Source organism: Phyllobates terribilis, unplaced genomic scaffold, assembly GCF_046119375.1.
Source record: "Phyllobates terribilis strain yellow unplaced genomic scaffold, ASM4611937v1 Scaffold_9__5_contigs__length_417890890, whole genome shotgun sequence".
In the NCBI taxonomy this organism is placed as follows: domain Eukaryota; kingdom Metazoa; phylum Chordata; class Amphibia; order Anura; family Dendrobatidae; genus Phyllobates; species Phyllobates terribilis.
The window spans coordinates 141,735,701-141,761,963 of NW_027362769.1; the positions used below are offsets into that span (position 1 = coordinate 141,735,701).

At 43.2% G+C, this 26,263-nt stretch overlaps 1 protein-coding gene across 26 annotated transcripts in view; it reads left to right on the forward strand.

Annotated features, from left to right (window-relative positions):
* Positions 1-26,263, forward strand: part of BAZ2B (bromodomain adjacent to zinc finger domain 2B) — a 376,347-nt gene that overhangs the window by 290,407 nt on the left and 59,677 nt on the right. For 13 of the 26 annotated variants that reach the window (XM_073647090.1, XM_073647108.1, XM_073647095.1 and 10 more), the window contains 5 exons: positions 3,898-4,077; positions 14,850-15,008; positions 15,362-15,546; positions 18,454-18,642; positions 21,607-21,999. In XM_073647090.1, coding sequence (XP_073503191.1) covers positions 3,898-4,077; positions 14,850-15,008; positions 15,362-15,546; positions 18,454-18,642; positions 21,607-21,999 — 1,106 coding nt within the window. The remainder of the gene's footprint in view (positions 1-3,897; positions 4,078-14,849; positions 15,009-15,361; positions 15,547-18,453; positions 18,643-21,606; positions 22,000-26,263) is intronic. The other 13 variants (XM_073647094.1, XM_073647097.1, XM_073647113.1 and 10 more) reach the window with 3 other exon arrangements.

Genomic DNA, 26,263 nt, shown 5'->3' on the forward strand with positions numbered 1-26,263 from the left:
TTTTGCACCTCTCTTTCTTCATGTGTTCAGTACTTTTTTCCCTGTGTCATTTCTCATTATTACACATAACTTAATTTATGGACATCTATGGTGATTTCTTTGCCTGTGCGGATTGGATGGGTTGTTACCGACATCTGGTGAGAATTTCATGCCAATAGCACCTTTAGAAATAGATTTACTTAGAAAATTAAAATATTAATAAAAAAGAAAAAAATATATAAGGAATTTGTCAAGGACTTTACACCTGGAAACTGGTTTTACAATGTTACATATTTTTGTACATTATATTGACATTTTTACAACAGTTCCACAGTCTTTTTTTTAAAGAGTAATGGTGGATGGACGCTTTCTGGACAGGCTTATGACATGTTATACAATCGCTTTAGTTAGGTTATTTGCACACAACGTCTTTTTCAGACAGATACCGCCTGAATAAGCGCAGCGAAACTGCATATTCAGTCTTTTGTTACTTTTTAATGTCTTCAGGGTTCAGAAACCCTGTTCATTCTCTGGGCTCACTAATTTTAGTTTGAAGTTACAAAAAAAAAAAAAAAAAAAAGACGCTAGCAGCGGAACCGCTGCAAAAATGATGGCAAAACCGCCAGCAAGGCCGCGTCAGGAAAAACACCAGCTTTTACCTGAAGTGGCTTCACCTAGGAAAACCTCGGCAGGTTCGCCAGTGACTTAACGACGTCGTGTGCACAAACCGTAAGGTAGATTTATCTGTAAAGTTTTTTGGCAGCGGTAAAAAGTAATTAAAAGGATTTTCCCATGGGACATCTGATTTACAACTCTTCTTTGGGTTATGGAGATGGCTACAGTCAGGGCACATGTTAGTCTTGGAGAAAATGGATCCTGGAATTTTTGGACATTCCGCAGAATGTAGACATCTTTGAGGGCATTTGCAATTTTTTTATTTAAATGCATGTATTATTGGCATTTACATTTTATTAACCTTTTCATACAATTTGGCCTTTACAGGCTCTATATTTCCCTGCCCATTGCTGCTTGCTGAATTAGCTTACTGAGAATCAGTCAGAGAGCTTGTTCTGAGTCTTCTTTCATGAGCTTTTCTCAGCTAATTTATGTTGACAAAGTTCAAGTATCTTTTAATGTGGTCTGTGGTCATATCAGCACAGCGGAGGTCATAAAAAACAAACAGGAGAAAAAAAAAAAAAAGAGTCAGAAACTCTCCAGTTAGAATGAGTTCACTGATGGAGTCTCAGTTGAATCATTCCGCAGCCAGCAATAGACAATGCTACACAGAGGCTACAACATGCAAATGGTGCTAAATTTTTAATTAAACCAATTGCATAAATGATTTTAAGCCCAAAACACATGCATTTAAGTAAAAAAAAAAGCTCCCAAAGGAGAAGGTAATGGAGATAGTCAAGGCCTCAAGGGAAAAACCATGGACTCTGACCTTAACTTCCTAGGTAAGCAAGTTGTTCATGTAAGCAATAGTAAGTAAAAAACAAAAAAATGATTGGGGGAGACTGTGAATGGCCTGGACCATACCGGATAGTATTATGTCCCCTCCTTATTGTCTTAGACTGTAAGCTCTTCTGGACAAGGCTCTACCTTTCTTGTGTCATTATTTATTGATTTTGATCTTACATGTTTATTGCTTCCCCTGAATGTCAGGAATATTGTCTGTTCCATATATATATATATATATATATATATATATATATATATATATATATATATATATATATATATATATATATATATATATATATATATATATATATATATATATATATATATATATATATATATATATATGCAGATATTATGTTGGATATTATAAATATTGCACAGAAGAATTTCCAATCAATCCTTTCTACCTGACTACATTCATACAACCATATTTTCATTTTTAGCACTGTCCATAGAAAAAACTGACTAACGTTATTGTATTGGGCTGTTTAGATCACAGAATTTTATATGGACGCGTAAAATAATTGCAGCGTACACTATCCTTCTCCGTCACCTATTCAAGACTATGGGTGAAAAAAAATCAGATTCCATCCTGATCAACCATATAGCATAATGCTTACAGATACATTGCCATCAATTATCACTGGAAACTGGTTTTAGTTTTGTAAATATTATTCACTGCTGATGTATAAAAAGAGATCACAAGACAGATCACAATACAGATGAAAAATCAGCTCCTTTTTTCTTTATGAAAATTGTACGATTGTTTATATGCTCATGTGGACTTAGCCTCTCTTGCCGGTCACCTCCTTAAAAAGGTTGTCCACTACTTTTTCATTGATGACCTATTCTTAGGATAGGACATCAATGTGTTGTCGGCCGGGGTCCGATACCCCCCCGCCGATCAGTCGTTATCTGTGTCGGCGGCTGGCTGGAAATACTCATTTGCGGAGCTGGCTGTCCTCTTGTAGTGGCCGCAGCAGGGTACTGCACATCCGCCTCCTATTGATTTGAATGTGCAGTACTCTGCGGTGGCCACTACAAGAAGACAGCCAGCTCCACCAATGAGTATTTCCAGCCAGCGGTACTGCTAACAGCTGATCAGCGGGGGTGCCAGCTGTCAGACATCGATGACCAATCCTAAGGATAGATCATCAGTGAAAAAGTAATGGACATCCTCTTTAAGTTCCAGAAATGATATACAGTATTATCTCATAGGTATATGCTTTGGTTTAGATTACAGATGATCAAAAAGATTTGCAGGTGTGACGCTGAGCCACTTTTCACGGCCAGACAGTGAGACGGGATAGTCAAAGGGTCTGAAGTCAAAGCCAGGAGGGTACATAATAAACAGAGGAAAGAGGCAAAGGCGTAGTCAGATAGCGTTCCATAGATCAGAATACCAGGAGGAAAGCAGATCAGAGCAGAAGGGGTTAAACTGACGGATGGTCAGAACAAGGTCCAACGTCAGGCAACAGAAGATCAATAAACAGAACTCAAGGCACAGAGAACAAACCTCACACACTAGCTGAATGTACATCTGGCTGAGATCTGGAGGAAACAGCTCAGTTAAGTAGCCAGGCATTCACCTGGGATAATGAACACCTGAAGATAGCCAGTGCTTCCCAGTCTCAGATTGGACCGCCGAGCTGTCAATCACCACTCTGAGCTATTGCACGCCCTGTACCAGACTGGATGATCGAGCTGTCAATCACAGTACTGACAGCTCCAGCACGCCCCTGTACAAGATTGGATGACTGAGCTGTCAGTAACTGCATCCCAGACACAGTGAGGGGTGGAACCGTGACAACAGGACCCCGATCCAGTGGCCACATCCTTTCTTGGTGGCCATCAACCAGAGCTCTGCAATCACGAAAACCCGGCACCTCTTCTAATTAGTAAGCCCTGCACAATCATGCTTGTTTCATGCTGCAACGATGACACCAACTTTTGACATGGCGCTGAATCAGGGTCTTGCTAATATTTTTAATCACCTCCAGTCTATATGAAAATATTTACAACAATCTAAGTTAATATGACAAAGTATGAGTAAATGCATAAGATGAAAAAATCCACCAAGTTCAGTAGTGTTCTGATCAGCCAGAATTTTCTTATAGAGACCAATCCCAGTGTATTACAGCACTATCACTTTCACTGAATGGGACCGTTTTTATTTCTGCGCATCCAATTACCATGTGGCAAAAATATGCATGTATTTATTGTAAGTTGCCCCTGTTTTGACACAAGGTAATTGGCCACGTGGCAAAAAGCTGATGCCATTTGACTCATCTGAAGGTATACCAAAGGGCATTGTTATTACGATAAGAGACTATGCCGGTGTGTAAATGAGGACTAAACTCAAGCAGAGGTTCTGATACTTACTGGGACACCCATCTAAAATTGGTTTATTTGAGATTATATTAATTGATGTGCGTATTTATCTCTCTTTTCTAGGACACTTGTTCAGAGCTGCTGGAGATCAACCGTTCAATCTGACCAGTGCCTTTCCAATGATCAGCCACCCAGTCTTTGGCCTGCACGCAGCCAGCTCAGGACATTCTGAATTTGGTGGTTTGGGAATGCTTGGTGCACCCACAGCCTTAGCAGCACATCCCCAGTTATCACCTTTCCCAGGTAAAGACTGAAACGAATTTCCCCATGTTTTTCATCGGTTTCCTACATTTTTTCTGTTTTCCACCTGCACTCCAAAATATACTGAAGTTTCCTGGCTTCCTTTCAAAGTTGGTCCTAGTTAGAGTTTAGCAAAAAAAATTTCAGGACACTGGTTTAGCGGCTACTTTGCTAGTCCATGTCTGCCCGATCAGAACGCTACCAACCTCCTCCTATCTGCTCAGATCCCCAGTGCCTTCTCTGATTAGTATGTCTGGCGTGTTGCCATCATTGTAACGTAACATGTATGAGCTTGGAGCGGAGGTTCACATGGTTTTAGTCCCTTCTCTGGAACTGAGGGGCTGATGCCGATCCCTGAGAAACCAGTCTTATAGCATTATTTCTCCTCCAGCAAACTGTACAGGGGCACAATGCAGTCAGGGGGTAACGTTCTCCTGGCAGTCACCAAATCCAGAATCATCCATCAGACGCAGATAGAGAAATGAAAAATGGCCAATGGACCTACTGTTATTTTTCCGTTGTATTCGTCATATCGATTATCTCCATTTGATTTCTCATTTTCTGTGTTGAAAGAAAATTTTAACAGCACAATGCAAATCCTAATAATGGGTGGAGGCCCGTGCGTCCCCGCAGAGCACACAGAGCGTAGTTTACCTGCTTAGCCGGCTTTGTAAATCTACCATCATAGGAAATGACACAAGGAGTTGGTGCTTTCAGCTCCTGCAGCTCTGATTTTAAATGATCACCTACCGAGCAATGCCACTCACCGCCAGGCAGCCAGACATGAACCTGTTGTGTTCCCGCTGCTCGTTGTCATCATCCCTCTCTTCCATGCCCGTCTGGCATGCCAATAAACCTCCGACTGTGCCCCATAGATTTGTACATGAACATAAAATGCAACCTGACAAATTCCAATTTATGTATTTTAAGAAAACAGAATTTACACTTAAAACAAACAAACATATCCATATGTTAAAAAACATTTAATGTAATGATATTTCAATAGGTCACCATTCCCTCTCCCCAGCTTTCTCATATGTCTGGATAGTGATTCCAACCACACGGGGCAGATTTGTTGCATGGGGTTTGTTTCTGCAGCATGTGCATGAGTTTCTGCAAACCCCAATTTAGAGTATTGAAATATTAGCAGAAATTTTTGTATGTGAAAGCTGGATCTGAATTGACTACTGAATGAACTACCAAGATATACAATATAAAGTTATATTGTGGTACCGTGTTAGTCAGAGAAATCAATGTAAATACTTTTATGCCCAAAAATGGCAAAAGTATTCTCGAAGTGATACCTTTATTGGCTAACCAGAAAAAATATATTTGCAAGCTTTCAGAGCACGGAGGGTCCTTCCTCAGGCTGGTTTACAGGCAAGTCCCGAGGAAGGACCCTCTGCGCTCTGAAAGCTTGCAAATATATTTTTTCTGGTTAGCTAATAAAGGTATCACTCCGAGAATACTTTTGCCATTTTTGGACATAAAAGTATTTCCACCAACTATATTTAGAAATAGCTAGAAAAGAACAACCAAGTGACCAGTGGGAAATGCTCTCGAAAGGGTCTAAAGGCATTAAAGAAAAGTTGATCAAACATATCGATTTTGGCCAACCTTGTACAATATATGGCGGCCTTCCAGCTCTCTATTAATAGAGGATGTTGGAGAGAGAAGGTTCGGGCTTGTAGACTTGATCCTTTTGTTCTCCCAGGAACTTACTGCTCTCTCACTATTGGAAATTCATCAAAGCTTGGCCGTTCATATATATGGAAGTAGTCGGAAAATGAGCGTTTGGTTAAATTGTAACAGAAGCTATATTACAAAATTAGAGCACCAGGGATGGACCGGCCATTTGGGAAGTGTCCGAGAGAATACAAACTACTCAGTACTTATTAAGCTCTAAATTCAGGGTCTCCACAAAACACAGTGCCGCCCCTTTGGCCAAGGGTCCAGACGAGTGTCACTCCTTTGCCCAAGGGTCCAGACTACTGTTAGTAAACCCTTTAGAGCACTGAACATGTTTTCAAATGGAAGTCAATTGCTGCTGACTGTAATACAAAGAGTTATCTCTATCGATGCCACATACACATGCACGCTCAATTAGGTGGAATATGCATGTGTTCTCAATGGGAAGAGGGGAGTAAACAGCTGCCAATCACCTCTAGCTATGGCTTTCACCTGCAGAAACAAAGGGTTTGGCCATGTAAATCCAACATGCCTGATCCACCTTATAATAAAAGGATGAAGGGGAGAATCAGAAGACCACCATACACATTAGATGGCTGGCTGATACTGCCGAAGTTAGCATGTTCGCCAACTTTACCACTGGTCTTTAATTAAGTACCAAAAGTTTAATTCAGTTGCCCCAATTTACTACAAAAGTGGCATCTATTAATTGGAAGTCTTTATGGGACACACATTCCTTGTGCCACTTCGGTAAGTCTACTGTTAGTAGATTTGGGGTGACAACAGATCCCAAAATCTTTCCCAATAGTAAATCTGCCTAGTTTGGCATTGGTACAGTCAGCTGTTACTCCAGGAAACCTTACAGCGGGGATAACAGATGTGTAAGTAATAGGCAGCTAGAACCTTCTACAAATTGGCGATTTTGTTTCTTTTACTAGGACATGTGAAAGTGATCGTTTTCCTCAATAGACAGAATTATTTGCTCCATATTATTCACGCATTTAGCATTTCCCGGCACATCGATGCAAACCTCGTAAAAAAAAATCCTTCCTACTTGGAATAAGACGGCGTCTGGTCGCTGTAAGGAGCATGAATATTCTAGTGTCGGATACCCGGGAGAAGTCTATTTTCTTGCTTCCTCAGAGACAGCTTATTTTAGTTTGATAAGTTATATAGAGAAAGTTTAGTTATACACGGAGATGTTGTTCCACCTCGGAGGGCATATTATGTTGTGCCGTGGGCACCCCAGAGGTTTCACACATACAATCTCTGAAGCTATCAAATCTCCAGCTGTTGTTGCTACTTATTTCGTCCTCTTTGGAGAAAATGAATGGTACTTGTTACTGCGGTTCTCCAAAGACATTTGAAATCATTGAGTATGTACTAGCCTTTAGGGAGCCATTGTATGTACCGTAATCTACAGCCTCGTCCTAATAGGCTTCGTACAGTGGCTGAATCTATGCACTATACCGTTCTCCTCCTTTAGATGTACAGAAAGCCTCAGAGGCGTCTTGTCTAATACCCGAGCCCTGATCAGCAGTCATAGCCGGCCTATTTTAGCACAAAATAAAAAAAATATTATGGAAATTGTGATCTCTCTGTCCACATTCTGCATAGAAAAGCACTCAGGCTCTATTAGAGTGTCACAAATCACAAGCCATTATAATGCTGCCATTCCTGGAATATCAGCAGGAAACTTACTTTGATGTAATAATAAAATAAAACATGCCAAGTCATCACACCCGCTTCATGGGAATTTTCTTACTTGCACATCTTTCAGTCCTTGCTCGGGGATAAAGTAATGGACCGTATTTCTAGAAGACTATTCTATGACAGTCTCAATGTTTCTAGCTCCTCGTGGGTCATGAATAGATCGGGGATATATACAGGGGAATATTTGTGGTGTTTTATCTAAAATATTTTTATGTGTTTTTATACACATAGTGGTTTTCACATCATAGCCAGGTAGTAGATATCATAAAATGGTAATCATTGCGAGTCAGGGGTGTATGTACAATATGGGTAGATCATATGACGCGCCCCCTGGGCCGTGAGGTACTCGGTGCCGGGCCGGTAGATGCTGGGGGTGATATCACGGTGGCTGGCCCGGTCCGTGGCCCAGGGCGGTCAGTAAAAGGGGAAAATTTATAGGGGATTTGGAAAGTTCGTGACGCCACCTGTGGATTGCGGCTAAAGGGAGACGCCGCTGCGGAGCAGTCCTCTGAAGCTGATGTTACGGCAGCAGGGATGGTGTGGCTCTCCACAGGTAGAGCTAGCTCCAGGGCAGTGTAGATAGTGTGAGTTGTGCTGGGCGTTGTAGTGCAGGGAGGGAAAGATGGCGCCGATGAGAGAAGGGACGGAGGCAGTGCAGTGCAGTCATCCGAGTTTTTACTCACAGTTCTTATGACAGTTCCACTGGTGCACTGTACAGGTGTCAGCCTCCCACGTCGCGCCGAGTTCACCAGGCAGGGGTTCAGCACTTCCTCAGGCAGATTAGGAGCACCTGACAGAACCCCGCTTTCTTGTGTTCCTAGCTAGACCGTCTTCACGCTGGGTCTTTCTCCCTCCTGCCCTGCGCTGCCCACTCTCAATCCCGCTCGGGTGCTCTGAAGTCCCTCCTGTACGTTGGAGTTCCTGGACCTGCTTGACCCTCACGGAGATTAGAATGCGGCTTCGGCCACTGACTATATAAGCCAGAAGCCTCCGGTTTTCCCAGCCGAGACTTGAAGTTACACGACTGGACGATGGGCCGGTCCCCTTCTTGCGGCCTACGATCCCTCTGTCTTCTGACAGATTTGGGGCGAACGAGTGCCGTCCTGCACTCGCCGTACCCCCTGGGATCCCTTCTGTAGATCGGAGCCTACTCCTCTGCTCCCCTCCGGGGCCTCTAGGACTGGGCCCTGCTTGTGGAGCAGAGCTCCTAAAGAGACTCTGCTCCCAGACTGCTCTCACTCACTTCTTCACTGACTAACCATTCTGTTCTGAACTGCCACCCTAAGATGGCTTCCCTTTATACAGTACAGACCAAAAGTTTGGACACACCTTCTCATTTAAAGATTTTTCTGTATTTTCATGACTATGAAAATTGTACATTCACACTGAAGGCATCAAAACTATGAATTACCACATGTGGAATTATATACTTAACAAAAAAGTGTGAAACAACTGAAAATATGTCTTATATTCTAGGTTCTTCAAAGTAGCCACCTTTTGCTTTGATGACTGCTTTGCACACTCTTGGCATTCTCCTGATGAGCTTCAAGAGGTAGTCGCCGGAAATGGTTTTCACTTCACAGGTGTGCCCTGTCAGGTTTAATAAGTGGGATTTCTTGCCTTATAAATGGGGTTGGGACCATCAGTTGTGTTGTGCAGAAGTCTGGTGGATACACAGCTGATAGTCCTACTGAATAAACTGTTAGAATTTGTATTATGGCAAGAAAAAAGCAGCTAAGTAAAGAAAAACGAGTGGCCATCATAACTTTAAGAAATGAAGGTCAGTCAGTCCGAAAAATTGGGAATACTTTGAAAGTGTCCCCAAGTGCAGTTGCAAAAACCCATCAAGCGCTACAAAGAAACTGGCTAACATGAGGACCGCCCCAGGAAAGGAAGACCAAGAGTCACCTCTGCTTCTGAGGATAAGTTTATCCGAGTCACCAGCCTCCGAAATCGCAGCTCAGATTAGAGACCAGGTCAATGCCATACAGAGTTCTAGCAGCAGACACATCTCTTAAACAACTGTTAAGAGGAGACTTTGTGCAGCAGGCCTTAATGGTAAAATAGCTGCTAGGAAACCACTGCTAAGGACAGGCAACAAGCAGAAGAGACTTGTTTGGGCTAAAGAACATAAGGAATGGACATTAAACCAGTGGAAATCTGTGCTTTGGTCTGATGAGTCCAAATTTGAGATCTTTGGTTCCAAACACCGTGTCTTTGTGCGACGCAGAAAAGGTGAACGGATGGACTCTACATGCCTGGTTCCCACGTGAAGCATGGAGGAGGAGGTGTGATGGTGTGGAGGTGCTTTGCTGGTGACACTGTTGGGGATTTGTTCAAAACTGAAGGCATACTGAACCAGCATGGCTACCACAGCATCTTGCAGCGGCATGCTATTCCATCCGATTTGCGTTTAGTTGGACCATCATTTATTTTTCAACAGGACAATGACCCCAAACACACCTCCAGGCTGTGTAAGGGCTATTTGACCAAGAGGGAGAGTGTTGGGGTGCTACGCCAGATGACCTGGCCTCCACAGTCACCAGACCTGAACCCAATCGAGATGGTTTGGGGTGAGCTGGACAGCAGAGTGAAGGCAAAAGGGCCAACAAGTGCTAAGCATCTCTGGGAACTCCTTCAAGATTGTTGAAAGACCATTTCCGGTGACTACCTCTTGAAGCTCATCAAGAGAATGCCAAGAGTGTGCAAAGCAGTCATCAAAGCAAAAGGTGGCTACTTTGAAGAACCTAGAATATAAGACATATTTTCAGTTGTTTCACACTTTTTTGTTAAGTATATAATTCCACATGTGTTAATTCATAGTTTTGATGCCTTCAGTGTGAATGTACAATTTTCATAGTCATGAAAATACAGAAAAATCTTTAAATGAGAAGGTGTGTCCAAACTTTTGGTCTGTACTGTATATCTCCTACCATGGTGCTCCACTAAACTGCTTCCTCCACCCACACCCACTACTGGTTCCCTCTACCTTTGGTTCCCCCCACTCCAGCCAGGGTAAGGGCTCAGCAAGAAAACACATTGCATCTTGCCCTTCCAGCCGGCCTGGAGCAGTGTAGTGTTGGATGTGACTCGCCCAGGGTGAATGGGGACGACTCGGTACCCGGGCCTTTTTGCCTGACCTTGGGGATGTCGCGGTGGTCGGCTCCCGGGCCCGTACTCTGGGGTCAGCTTTTAAAAATGGATTGGTTTGTTTATTAGTTTTATTAAAGTTTGTGACGCCACCTGTGGTTTCTGGTGAGATTCACCAGCGCTGCGGCAGTCCACTGAGGTCGGTGATAAGGCAGCTTAGATGGTATCGCTCCCCACAGGTGGAGCTAGGCCTCAGGGCAGTGTATGGACAGGAGAATGCAGGACAGAGGTGACTCAGCCGGGTCAGAGCAAGAACAGGGACAGACACGATAGTCACTTCAGTACCTTTTACTGATGGAAATTCAGGCACGTCTCGGAGCACTGTAGGGTGAAGGGTGCATATCAGGATCCTCCCCAATGAGTGGGTATAGGGCCTCCTGTTACTTGCCTCTGCGTAGTAAGTTTCTGACCTGCCTGGAGCTAGGCCTAACTTTGTCTCTGTCCTGCGCTGGCTGACTTTGTGGTAGGGCTTTCTCTTGGAATACACGCTTCTCAGCTTGCGGGGCCTATGTGTCTCCCGGCTCTGTTACGTATCAGCACTTTAGCGATCCTTGGACCTGTAGTTCTCCAGGGATTCCGGTTATGCCTTACTGGGTCATGGAGATCCCGGTAAGCTTCGGACCCGGTGTCCGGTAAATGCTTCTGGGTGAGCTAGGTAAGCTCCTCTGCCCCCTATGTACTAACTCTCCACTCGCCTTCGGCCTACTCGGGCCCTCACTAGGCTATACACACTAATGGCAGCTTGCCACGCTTCACCGATCTTATGGCGCCGGCACACCTAAAGCTCACTATTCTGAGCTACAACTCAACTGAGCTCAACTCTGCATTCAGACCTGTACTTGCTGAACTCTTCAGAGGAACTGCTGAATCACTGAGCTCCACTGCAGACTGACCTCTCTCAGGCTTCTTTACTGCAGGAACTGAACTGCCTGGCTCCACCTTCCCTATTTATCTCCCTAACGGGCTCCCTCTGCTGGTCTGAGGTGGAAGGTGGAGATGTGTGAATGTTTATGGGGGCCTCTTGTGGAGGAATCCATCAATGCACTCTTCTAGGATCTGTGATACCAAGCGCAGCTGGGCGTCACAGATGCATGTGTTGGGGTTCCGGGCAGCACTCCCTCCTTACCTGAGAGAAGGAGACACCACACCTCTGGGTGAGGTGCAGTACCTCTGTGGCGACTGAACCCTCAGGGGCGCCACACATATGCCACCATATAGTGTCCAGGGAGAATGGCGGTTCAGCACAGAGGAGAAATGGTAATCAGTGCGCATCATGGGTGTACGTACCATATGGATAGTTCATATGCCACCATATAGTGTCCATGGAGAGTGACGGCCCAGCCCAGAGGAGGAGACTGATCCACTGAGTGTCCATATGGCAGTTCTTGACCATGCCCAAGATAATGGGGAATTGGCCCAACGGTTATGGAAAGGGTACATGCCGAGACAAACCCCAGATCCTTCTGTTCCGCATGGAAAATCAAGCACCAACATCAGGGGCCCATTTTGATGTTGTAGTTAGGCCGCCTTTCTTCCATGTACCTCATTGGTGTTGGTCCTGCCAGTCGAGAGAATAGGACAATTTTGGAATTAAAACTCCCTGCTCTTAGGAACATGGGGTCCCAATTATTTTCATTGGCAAGCCCTTTTCCATAACTTTCTACCAAAATGGACAAGTATTAGTAAATGAAAAACTACCAACTCAGCATGCAAATATACCAAGGGTACCATATTCCTTATTCCGGGCACAACTTAGTTTTTGTTGTAGGTCATTTAGCCTCAGAAGTGGTTCAACTTGATGATTCCATCAATGTCTGAGAGTGAAAGATGTGACAGTGGTCTATCAACTCAACTCAACATGATTTAAATATATATATATATGTATATATATATTTATTGTGGTAGGACGACTCGCTCGGCCACTTCCGGAAGTAGACTCAGGAACCCAAGTTTTCTTTGCAGGCTTTATTAACAGCCTAAAGCCCAGCACTCCAGCAAAATAAATACAGCCTTTCTTGGCTAAACAACAAAACAAAAGGTAAACTGTAGCACAGTCCATATATATGTGTGTGCGGGTCGTCCACACAGGTTATGTCCAGCCTTCAGCTCTCTCCTGAGCTATGGCTGTCCAGTCTGGAGACCTTGCCTCTCCAAACACAACTCAAAGAAAGAAAAACAGGACTGAACATTTAAATGATGCTCAGCCACACCCTGGGGTGGAGGTATGGGGAATGACATCCCTCCCATCACTGTGTCATTCCCCTGAAACCACGCCCTTTAAGTGAGTTAACCAACCAGCATATAACATGCTGGCAGAAAGTCCACTGGTTTCAGTTCACACAGGCTGGCAACCTGTTCGACACAAGTATTTGGGAAGCGTAAAGGAAATAATGTATGATTTTCTAAATATTTTAAAAATATAAATGTGAAAATTGTCACGTGCCTTTGTATTCAGCCCCCTATGGTCTGATACCTCTAAATAAAATCCTGAATGACCAATTGCCTCCGTAAGTCACATGATTAGTAAACTGAGTCCACCTGTGTGTAATTTATTCTCAGTATAACTACAGCTGTTCTGTGAAGGCCTCAGAGGTTTGTTGAAGAACATTAGGAATCAAACAGCATAATGAAAACCAAAGAACACTCCAGACAGGTCAGGGATAAAGTTGTGGAGAGGAGTAAAGCAGGGTTAGGTTATAAAAAAAAAAAAAAAAAAAAGATAGCCCAAACGCTGAACATCTCATGGACCAGTGTTTAATCCATCATCTAAAAATGGAAGGCGTATGGCAGAACTACAAACCGACCAAGACATGGCCATCCACCTAAACTGACATCCCAAGCAAGGAGAGCGCTAATTAGAGAAGCAGCCAAGAGACCCTTGGTCACTCTGGAGGAGCTGCAGAGATCCACGGCGCAGATGGGAGAATCTGTCCATAGAACAACTATTAGGCAACGCTCGCATGTTCAGTATTTACATCAGTATTTGTAAGCCAAAACCAGGAGTGGGTAAAAATGCAGAAGAGGTGAAGTGTTTCTATTATACTTTTCCTCTGATTGTTCCTCTCTTAATTTTGGCTTACAAATGCTGATGTAAAATGCTGACCAAATACTGAACGTATGAACATGACCCTAGTCGTATACTTCACAAATCTGGCTTTTATGGAAGAGTGGCAAGAAGAAAACTATTTTTGAAAGCAAGCCATAAGAAGTCCCATTTGCAGTTTTCAAAAAGCCACTTAGGAGACACAACTAGCTTGTGGAAGAAGGAGCTCATATCGGATGAGATCAAACTTTTTGGGCTAGATGCAAAGCGCCATGTGTGGCAGAAAACACTGCACATCACCCTGAAAACACCATCCCCACCGTTAAACGTGGTGGCAGCATCATGCTGCGGGGATGCTTTTCTTCAACAGAGACAGGGAAGCTGGCCAGAGCTGATGGGAAGATGGATGGAGATAAATACAGTACAATCCTGGAGGAAAACCTGTTAGAGGGTACAAAAATCTTGAGACTGGGGCAACAACCCTAAACATACTGCCAAAGCGACAATGGATGGTTTAGACCAAAGCATATTCATGTGTGTGAATGGCCTAGTCACAGTCGATACCTAAATACCATTGAAAATCTGTGTCAAGTCTTGAAAATTGCTATTCAGACATCTCCATCCAATCTCACTGAGCTAGAGCTTGTATGCAAAGAAACACTGGCAAAAAGTTTAGCCTCTAGATGTACAAAGTTGGTAGAGACAGACCCCAAAAGACCCCAAAAGACTTGCAGGAGTAATGGCAGCGAAAGGTGGTCCTACAAAGTATTGACTCAGGAGGGCTGTATACAAATGCACGTCACAACTTTCAGATTTATATTTTTAAAATAATTAGAAAACCATGAATCACTTCCTTTACACTCCACAAATGCTTTGTACTTTGTGTTGGTATATAACATAATATCCCAATAAAATACATGTATTTGTAGGTGTAATGTGAACATATATGGAAAAGTTCACTGGGCATGAATACTTTTTCAAAGCACTATGTATATATAGATCGATATGTATATATACATACATACATAGTGCCTTGAAAAAGTATTCATACGCCCGTGAACTTTTCCACATTTTTCACTCACAAACGTAAATATTTTTTTTTATAAATGTGTCAAATATGCCTTTTCTACAATGTCCCTGTGATATACAATATGTAACTAGAATCTGTCATTTTTTCGAGGTGCAGAATGGTGGAGAGCGGCCGATCCGCACACCCGTGCTGCTTTCTTCCCCCCGTTGCTTGGAATCCCACCCATATTTACTCCCCCAGCCCAGAACCATGATTCCTCCTTTCATCTACGGAGCGCTGGGAAAAATATCCGCGGAGGAACCGAGAAGGGTACGGCATAAAATGTGCATGTGTCTTAGTTAGTTGGTGATTCCGTGTTAATCCTTGAACTTGGTGATTAATAATTTTTTTTTTTTTAATGAAATAAACATCTGATATAATTACAATTATCGCTATTTTATCAGTCACTTGTTAGTATGCTAATTACAGTTATTAGTTAAGCTATACAAATGTAATTAGTGTTTGCCTTGAGTACATTTCATTTGTTTCTTACAATGTAGTATATAATTGCATTCGGTATATTTGTTTGTTCTTTTGTGTAGTGTCTTGAGGAATTTTTTTTTCCTTTCCCTTTTTACTGCATTTTCCCACTCATTTCACTTGTGCTTTCTTCTTACCTACAGGTATGAATGGATCTATCAATGGAGGTAGCCCCACACTAGTGACTAGTAACTGCGCCCCTGTGTTATCTACCACAACCACTAACAGCCCAGGACAAGTGAAGAACGCAAGCACCGGAGCGGGGAGCCGTGCGAGCGGCCAGGAGCAAAGCAAGTCAGATGGCAGAAGTGAAAAGAATAAAGATAAGGTGCAATTTGCTAACGTGAATTAACATGAATTACACGATAGTGAGGAAAATAAGTATTTGATACACTGCCGATTTTGCAAGTTTTCCCACCTACAAAGAATGGAGAGGTCTGTAATTTTTATTGTAGGTACACTTCACCTGTGAGAGACAGAATCTTAAAAAAAATCCAGAAAACCACATTGTATGATTTTTACATAATTAATTTGCATTTTATTGCATGAAATAACAATGAGGCTCACAATCTAGATTCCCTATCGGTATGTCTTTGGAGTGTGGGAGGAAACCAGAGAACCCGGAGGAAACCCACGCAAACATGGGGAGAACATACAAACTCCTTGGTGGGATTTGAACCCTGGACCTCAGCGCTGCAAGCCTGCAGTGTTAACCACTGAGCCACCATGCTGCCCTTATTTGATACAATAGAAAAACTGAACTTAATATTTGGTACAGAAACCTTTGTTTGCAATTACAGAGGTCAGACGTTTCCGTTCTTGATCAAGTTTTCACACACTGCAGCTGGGATTTTGGCCCACTCCTTCTCCAGATCTTTCATGTTTCGGGGCTGTCACTGGGCAACATTGAGTTTCAGCTCCCTCCAAAGATTTTCTATTGGGTGCAGGTCTGGAGACTGGCTAGGCCACTCCTGGACCTTGAAATGCTTCTTATGGAGCCACTCCTTAGTTGTTCTTGGGGTTGTACTCATCCCTCTTCTTCCTCCAAACACGGCGAGTGGAGTTGATACCAAAAAGTTCTATTTTGGTCTCATATGACCACATGACCTTCTCCCATGCTTCATCTGGATCATCCAGATGGTCATTGGCGAACTTCAAACGGGCCTGGACATGTGTGAGCAGGGGGGCCCTGCATACCCTGCAGGATTTTAATCCATGATGGCATAGTGTGTTACTAAAGGTAATGTTTGAGACTGTCGTCCCAGCTCTCTTCAGGTCATTGACCAGGGCCCCCCATGTAGTTCTGGGCTGACCTTTCTCAGAATCATACTTGCCCCACGAGGCAAGATCTTGCAAAGAGCCCCAGACCAAGGAAGATTGACAGTCATGTTGTGTTTCTTCCATTTTCTAATAATTGTGTCAACAGTTGTTTCCTTCTCACCAAGCTGCTTGCCTATTGTACTGTAGCCCATCCCAGCCTTGTGCAGGTCTACAGTTTTGCCCCTGGTGTCCTTAGACTGCTCTTTGGTCTTGGTTATGGTGGACAGGTTGGAGTATGATTGAGTGTGTGGACAGATGTCTTTTATACAGTTAACGAGTTCAAACAGGTGCAGTTAATGCAGGTAATGAGTGCAGAGTAGGAAGGCTTCTTAAAGGAAAACAGGTCTGTGAGAGACAGAATTCTTGCTGGTTGGTAGGTGATCAAATACTTATTTCATGCAATAAAATGCAATTTAATTTTGTAAAAATCGTACAATGTGATTTTCTGGAATTTTTTTTAAGATTCTGTCTCTCACAGTTGAAGTGTACCTACGATAACAATTACAGACTTCTCCATTCTTTGTAGGTGGGAAAACTTGCAAAATCAGTGTAGCAAATGCTTATTTTTCCCACTGCATAGGTGTTTCAGTTTTTTGATAATTTTGATAGAGCCCATGATCTTAGTTTTACCAGTAGGTATTTACAGAAAGTAAAGGTGGTGGTCCCTGCACTCAGACCCTCCAAGTTATCTCTTATTCCTTCAGATAATGTTAATGGCCCTCATACACATTAGATAGAAGTTGGCCAAAACAAACAGTTTCAACCATAACGAACAATTGTTGGCTGGATTGCTGAAACGAATGATGTTTCGTTTCCACTGATGAACGTTCACCATTTTTCAAATGATTGATTGGGTATATTAGATTTTTTTAAGCCAATCATAAGCACCAACTGTATCATTGGCCAAAAAATTTCAAGTTGTCCGATCCAAAAATTAACAGTCCATATTTGTTTAATGTATATGGGGGCCTTAAATTTTGGAAATAACCCTTTAAATAAAGCTGTCCATACACTTTTTATAGCAATTCCTCCCAACCCATATCCCCATACATATGCACACTTGGCTGAGCTTTCTTGTGTTCCCAACAGGGAGAATGGAATAGTCTGCTTACAGACACCCCTGGTGACGTATTGTCCTCCCTGAGAACAAAGTATCAGGGATGTTGAAATTCAACTTTTTTTTCCCTCCAACATCAGCAGTCACAGAAGACTGTAGATAAATAAAAGAAAGTCAAAAGTCCATATCCATAACGACCATTCCCACTGGGCTTGACTCTGTGAGTTTAGCTCCGCCCGAGCTTCTGAGATAGTGCCCCGGTTGGTAGCTACTATCCCAATGTCTGTGATGCACACAAGGAACTCCGGATGCAGATGGTGACGTCACTTGGAAGAGCTACGAAGTCCTGCTAGGTCCGTCACATTGCGTTACCCAATAGATAAGGACTTTTGACTTTCTTTAATTTATCTACAGAATTTGAAGTCTGGACTGCCAGTTTTAGGATTTAATACATCAACATCCATCAAGGTAATTGTGAATTCATCTTTGTAACTGCCTGGTGAGCACCATGTTTGACGGTGGGGATGGTGTTTTCAGGTGCCTGGTGGAATATTATACCTTGTCACCTTGCGCAATATCCTAATTTATTTCTTATATTCTTTAGGCAGAATTGTCTTCAGACTTTCCTTCACCTGAGCTAAAATCTTCTTTGTAGCCCTTGTCCTGTGTCTAAATACCCTAACCAAGGAAGAATGGTTTATTGGTGCTCACATTGTCATCCAATGTCAGGGCACAAGCCTTGTAAGACCCCTCTCTTTCGCCCCCCACCTATACACCCCTGACTGAGGACTGTGTTACATTTGATAATGAGCATTAGATAAATTCTGTTTAGATATCATTTACTATTATTTTCTGTAGCAGAAACAAAGGAAAAAAACTGTTGAAAGTTCCAGTTCCAGCGATTCTGGGTCTTCGTCCGATACATCTAGTGATGGAGCCAGTAGCAGCGATTCAGATGACTTAGAGGAAGAGGACCAAAGCATAGAAGAGAGTGATGATGACGACTCCGAATCTGAGAGTGAAGCACAAACTAAAAAAAAGAGCAAGGTACAACTCCTATACTCCTCCTTATTCCAAATGCATAAAAGAGAACTTTTACATTTAGGAAAACCACCCACCTCAGGGTTTGTGATCAGACCCATCAAGGGACAGTGGTGTAATAAATACCTTCTGTAGGCATGCTCCATATATAAGAAATTTCTCACCTGGTCTAAACTATCAAAAAAAGCAAAAAAGAAAACCATGACACTGCTTAAGGCTGTACGTCTTAACTTATCTGGCCTGAAAAGGTATTTAGAGGAAGACCACTCAACAAGTTGTGCGCAACCGATAGGCGCAACACTATCAAAGGTACATCAACATCTCCTAGAAGGTGATGGCTGCTGTATCCACAAAGGATGATCCTCTCCTCCTTTCTGGGCAGGAGTAGAAGATGGATCTCCGTGAATGCCTCAAAGAATAGAAAGTTGCTTTTTGCCTGAGGAACTTTAGGAATTTCTTTGCAGGAAGTGCCTGAGGTTAAAGGGAATTTTTCTTTTGTTAGAGGTATATGGCCAAACCAAGTGTTTTGTTAGGTAAGCCGCAGGACTACAGGAGAAATCCAGCTTTTGGCGTACTGATGCTAAGACCATGAACCCTATTCATTATTGCATTTGCGCCAGATTCGTGATGAGGTTTTGTGCTTTGCACCTTTTTTTTTGTTTGCACCATATTCATAATTTCATTTGCACCTATTCAAGTCTATTTTATATGTGATCCCAGGATTTTTTTTGCTCACCACGGTAGGTGGGGTTTAGGGCTTTCAGATATTTTTGCCCGATTCATTATTTGCGACTTTTCAAGATGTCACAAAAAAAATAAACAAGTCATGAATCCTGTTTCCATATCTTCCCTCCAATCTTGGGAAATGAAGACTAGTAGGGCCAACAATTGGTTAGATCCATCTCTAGCGAAATCTTCTTAGGAAGATACTAAGGCTGTTTCATCAAGACTAGCATAACGTAAGCATTCACTACGCCAGTCTCGTCAGAGAATACGGCACCAAATTAATTTAGAGGTGCACGCCACACACAACTTAATGAATCTGGCGCCACTTCCAATTGGCTTGCGCCACAGTGCCACTTCAGTCCGTGCCTGAATTAGCATTTCTGGCGTAGAAAATGCCGGTAAATGTGATGAATTCAATGGGGAACGTGGCCATACCCTGTCTCCCTGTGGCGACTCCCCAGCTATACCCATTTTGGCGCAGCTGATCCAAATTGGCGTGAAAATGAAAAAAAGTCCCAAAACTTTTGCACAACTCCACCAATTTTGTGGTGTAAAAGCTTTGATGAATCAGCCCCACTGACTTTAGAGGGGATGTCATTACTGGCAGCCCCACGATCAGCTGTAAGCTGATGGGGCTCCTGCAAGAAAATAAAAAGTCCAATGGGAACCACTGAGCTCAATTAATGTCTCCTCGTTTCAGTTGACATCTGCAATCAGTAAGTGTCAAAAGTAAAAATGGAAGAGGCTGTCCGATATAGAAGAATGTAGAAAGCCATTTATGAGATAAGACCAAATGGATGCATAAGGACGTGACATTTTATTTTAGTAAGCGAAGTGATGTGTATCATAAGCTAGCAGTCCTCAATCATCGCATGCAGGAGACCATTTATGAAGTTATGCTCTGCTGCTGCCTCTTGTCTGTTGGTCCATTAGGAAAGCAAATCAATAATGAATTCAGCAAATTACCCAGATAATGTTCCTTAGTTGGCCCCAATCAGTTAATCAATTCTCTACTATTTGTTAGTTAACTTCTTAATCCAGGCCTGTGATTAGAGTTCAGGCTGACGAAGTCATTTAGAGAAAATGCACCATAAATTAATATTAATAAGTCATTACATGGCACACTTTAAACATAAAAGTATTTTATAACACTTAACCTTTCACTGGGTCTAATCTGTTCCTATATAGTAAATGTAATCTAGAAAATGGCAAATCTAAGGCTGCATTTAGCCTGGTCGATTATCGAGAAGCCGGTGTTCCCGGGAACGCTCATTTCATGATAATCTTCCTGTCTAAACAAGCTGCCGATCACCGGACGAAAGAGCAAAATGTTTATTCGTAGGGTGAAATTATTTTTAAGTATGCTTAAAAATCATCTTTCTCGGCAGCGCATCGTCCTGTGTAAACAAGACGTGCTGCTGAGAGCAATGGCAGTCTGTGTGATCAGTAATAGATTATTCAGTGCGCCTGGAATTGTCTAAACTATATTTGCTACCATATATAGGGCCTGTTCTCAACAGCAGTCACCAACTGCAAGAACCTGAGGTCCAAGGGTTGTACTCCACCTGATGTTTATTGTTTAGTCATCATTCCTTCTTTTGTTCATTTGCTTCCTAGATGCAAACTTTACAAATAGTCTTCATTAAAAATGTTCTACCATTTTTTTCTGCTGCAGCATAGCTGTAAGTCCTTTATCACATTTGTTACATTTCCTTCTCTCGATCTTAGAGATAGCTGCAGGGAGAGGGTAGGGATTGTACACAGATCTTCACAATACGGAGAGGGGAGAAAGTATCTACAGTCTCAGGAAGAACAGAAAACAGGCTATAGAAAATGAAGAAAGCACATTAAGATGAGCTAATGAAGACAGCAGCATCCTGGATACACGCAGACCGTTCACAACCAGCCTGTATTACTGGGAGAGACACTCTCACGGGGGAAAAATTTAAATTTAGATGAATTCCAGGGGTCTGAAAATGAGTAAAGAAGATTGTAGACTTGAACCTTAATTCATTTTTATTAACTAAATATAACAACATATGTAAAAATCACTTTTCCATGTCAAAGGTGTCCATAGTACTAAATGGATCAATAATACAGGATTTCTTTTCAATTGCAAATGGAAAAATGTTTTCTTCTTATTGCTGTTTGTTCAGGAACTATTCTGGGGGCCCATGTTAGGAGCACAGCTGCGCATTCGTGTCATTCTGCAAGAAATATGACATTCTCTTTATTTATTTTTAGGTGCTAATTCATAACATCCCTGAACTGAAAACAGATGGAAAACAAGTAGAAAAGTTGCCGGAGAAACGTGTACACCAGCAGTTACCTCTTATTCCCGACTCCCAGAACCGCTCACCATTCCAGTCCCAGCAAAAACATCCTCAGGTTCTGTCCCAGCATCTTCCTTTTATATTTCAAAGCTCTCAGGCCAAGGAGGAGGCTGTGAACAAACACACAAGTGTAATACAATGTACAGGACTGGTCTCCACTACCAAACCCTCGAGTTTGCTAAATCAGTCCAATAAGGATGCCAGCTCGAAGCTTGGAGCTCCGTCTTCTGATGGACTCAAACCAGGAAACAAAAATACCTCTGAAGAACCCATGCCACAACCCAGCGACTTGAGAATTAAAAGGGTAGGATGATTCACTTTTTTTTTTTACTTAACTATATATTTGCATCTCAGGTGCTTCAGAGCAGGAGGTGAGCAAAATACAGAATTATGTTCCATATTTACTACTTTTGCCAGAGTTTCGCACAACTGCTTAACTTTGCAAAATAGGTGGTTTACGTGGAGGGCTTATTAACAGTAAAGGGTCCCAGTTGTGGCACACTTCTGTGCACTGTATAGACAATCAAGCAATTCCCACACTATTTCCTAGTATGCCAATGATCAGAACTTTTTGAACCAGCAAACGAGTTCTGAGCAGATGACTCCAGCTCTGAAGTGTGCAGAATTGTGAATGCAGCTCTCGACTATACTGTAGGCTGTAACTCACAAGCAAAGCAAAATGTGTAATGCAGTGTAGCTAACAGTTTTCCTTCCCTTAGGGGCGTAACCATGCTTAACCTCTGCGACCGCAACCGAGCCACGGGGGCCTTCCAACACCAACACCAATTTCACCAGGATGAGGACGCACATTCAGCTGAAATGTATTGTGGCGCAGAGACCCGCTGCAATACATGCTGCCAGCCAATCAGAGGCCAGAAGCTGACATCATCTTGCCCGTGACGGGCGGCGAATGGCAGTGACATCATGAGCTTACCATGGCGGCTTGCAGAAGTCAGATGCTGGCTTCTACACTGGCTAATGAGGAGGGCGCCGCCTGTCGTGGGAACAGGTTAAGGCGACAATAATAATTTGTTTCTTTGTAATATGTGCAAGAGAAGAACATGAAGGGCTGAGGATTTGGAGCTTTAAACTAGGAAGGGGCCCAGGATGGGGGACATTATACCAGGAAGGGGCCCAGGATGGGGGACATTACACCAGGATGGGCAACATTATACCAGGGAGGCGCCCAGGATGTGGGACATTGCTATAGCATGGGCCCAGAGGGTGCATTATTACTGGAAAGGCCCATGACAGGGGCATTATTATTGGTAGTGACCAGGATGGGGACTTTATTCCTGGAAGGGGCCCAGGATGGGCGATATTATTACAGTAAGGGGCCAGTATCGGGGAGATTATTACAGGAAGAAGTCAGGGAAGGGGTCAATATTACATGGGGGCGAACATGCGTGTCATTATAGGATATAGAATGCTACAAGGGCCAATATATCTGACCAACATGCAGGTGGGGGCCCAGGTCCAAATTTTGCACTGGGGCATATCGGACTCTAGCTACGCCACTGTCTGCCCTGGTAATGGTCTACAGTGGAGACAACTTCAATCCCGGCCATTCAACCCAATAGGTGTTAAAGCCAATGGTGCCTGCATCACTCAAGGAGTAGTGAAATGGAAGGGTCCTCCTTTTGTTACCCCATTCGCAGTTCCAGCAACAGCGCGCTGACGCAGTAGTGACACACTTCGGTGCATGGTAGGCAAGCCTTTCCGGTCTCACCTTTGGATAACTCCCCGCAATTTCTTGCTATTTATGGTGTGTTAAGATCGGACAAGGAAGCGGAGACCAGCGGGGACCAGGTAACCATTGGAGCAGCTGCGGAGGATCTGAGGATGATTACTACTTTTATTTTCTTTAAACAGTCTGACCCCTTTAAAAAAAAAATGTTTTTTATGTAGTTTGTAATTCTATCTTTTCTTTTTTTGTGTATGTTTTTCTTCTCTCTTATAAAACATAGGATAGGGATCAGTGATCCCTGTATCACACAGTACACATCCCATATTTAGAGATACTCTGTGTTGATAAATTACAGAATTTAGCAAAAAGGTGAATCTGGGGTCAGAGTTGGATTAGGAACCAGGAATTCGCTGTGGTCTATGAGGCACTCTGATCCGTAAGTGATACTAATGCTTCTTACCTGAAGATCTGTTGCGGCTCTCGAAGCGATGTTTAACTGTAAAATGACTTGTAAATGCCAAGTCTTTATTTGCTCTTTGTAGCCCTTAAAAATACAAATGTTAAAAATGCAGCTCCGCCACCAGATATCTGCAACCGTGCGCTCCCTTTAAAATAGCTCGGAGATTCCCGCTGTGCCCTTCAATGTCTCACAACAGGACACTCAGCCAGCAAAGGAAAAATAGCTTCTTACCCCGAAAATGAGGGATTTCAACTATTTTCAGTGCAGATATTTCTGAATAGATTACCCAATGGCCATAGCAGATAAAGCAAGGAGCTCCTTTGAATTAATGTTCATGAAAATGCAACCGACTAATTCACTTGGGGACATAATGCCGAGGCCTGAGGCATAAGGCGCCTCATAAATGTTTACAGAGAATTTATAAATTGCAATGTCATGAATATTTTCTAATCCTGTGAATTGGATAAACTGGTTTGGATTCCAGTCTGGACCCAGAGCCCTTCATCCGAATTCTGCTTCCCTTTCGTTATGGATGTCTACATATTATCTTGTCTTTGAAAATGCTGCTGTATAGCCTGGGTCTGGTCAAGACATTAGTCAAGGGCATAAGCTCTGAATCAAAAGTTATAACTGGGCTGACCTCCTATTCGGAGACAATTGTGCGTTCCTCTATAGGTCATGGTGTTATGATATACTGTATAGGGTCTATAAAGACTATATATCAATTCTTTTGTTGACCGCATTAGAAAAACGGGTTACAGGTAGCAAGCTGCCACTCGTGAACACAGTACAGTGCCAGTGAGTGCTATGGTATATCTGCCATAGCTCGTGAGCTTGATGCTCTGACGTACCGTGCCGGTCTACTACTTGGCGGTATGCCCATTGTAACGCTGGTGGGTGTGGACCCATTGCGCCTCAGGCTGGGCTTACCCTGGAGGGGTGTGACTAAGTGTCTACTGGGTCTTTACTAGAGCCGCTGATGGTGAGGATAGGCTAGGCTGTCGGTAGACACCAGATACCACTCCAGGGCAGTCCCCAAGGCTACAGCAGCTGACTGGAGGGTCAGAGGCGTGGGTACAAGGTACAGGAGGGTGACGACAAAGACGTGGTCAGACAATCCGAGGTCAGGGCAGGCAGCACAGGTTCGATACACATAGCTGAGGCCAGAAGCCGAGAGGTCAGACAGGACAAGTAAAGAAGCCGGGTCAATAACGGGAGACAGAATATGGAGGAATGCATAATCTGGTGCTAGCAGGCTAGGAACCAACATTCAGGCAAGGAATGGTGGGAGGAGCTGCCTAATATAGACCCTGCTGGTATGGGATAGGCCAGGGAACCTAATCTCTGCAAGACACAGCAGGGTTAAATTCCTGCAGAGACCGGCCTTCTCCCCCTAAAGCTAAATGGAAACCACATGCAGATGCAGGAGTGCTGCAAGAGGCAAACTCAGCAGGGCGGCCTGACACGAGGAGAAGCCGCATGGTGAGTAGGGTGGCTCTGAGGAGTCATGCGAGTTACCGTCGTGACACCCACAGTGCTTCTGCTGGTACTACAATACCACTTAGTCCTACTTAGGTATGCCACTTAATTTAGACCAAAACTACTTAATTGATGTGTAAAGATAAGAAACTGTACTGGTTTCAGATATTATGATCTCAGGCTAAAAGGTTACAAGAAAAATGGTTTTAGGCTGAGTCCACATCTTCGTTGGAGGTTCTCTTAGTAGCCTAGGTCTCCGCTTCTATCACTTCTGACACAAGGATTAGCATTACTTTCCATGCTTCTGACAAAATGTTGGATTCCATGGTGGAACTGGGCAGATCCAATGACAAGTAAATGAAGTCTTATCATTTGCTGTATGCGTCCGTCGTGTGTTGGATCTCGTGCACTACATTACAGTTTACAATGCAGATATGTAGAGGCCTTAAAATTCTTTGGGGAGACATATTTTGCTTTTTACCAATGGACCCACTTACTATAAAAGTGGGAAGAGATGAGAGCCCCATGGAGCTGGTCAACACAGCCGAACTCAATAGACCTCATCATAAGCCAACGAGGTGTGATGGTCGATGTCCACCGTTCAATGGATCCAGGTCATAGTTTCTGTTTGTGAAAATGGTCATCCAAGTAGAAATAATTAGCTTGTTATCCATGCACCCGCTGACTATAAAATAGTTCTTTAAGGCAGTATGAAACCACAGATCTAGTGGTCTCCTGAATGTAGTGAGGTAGGCCTAAAATAAGCTTGTTATTTGCTTTAGGCATAACTAGACCTTAGTAAAGAATTACCTGTAAATCACTGGTGAACGTCCGGTGACCATACGGCTAGTAGGCTAGTAACACACGTCCGACAAGTCAAGAATGCGTAAGGCTGTTTTTTTTTTTTTACACACCCGACAATCACGGTCTACGACGTCCAGA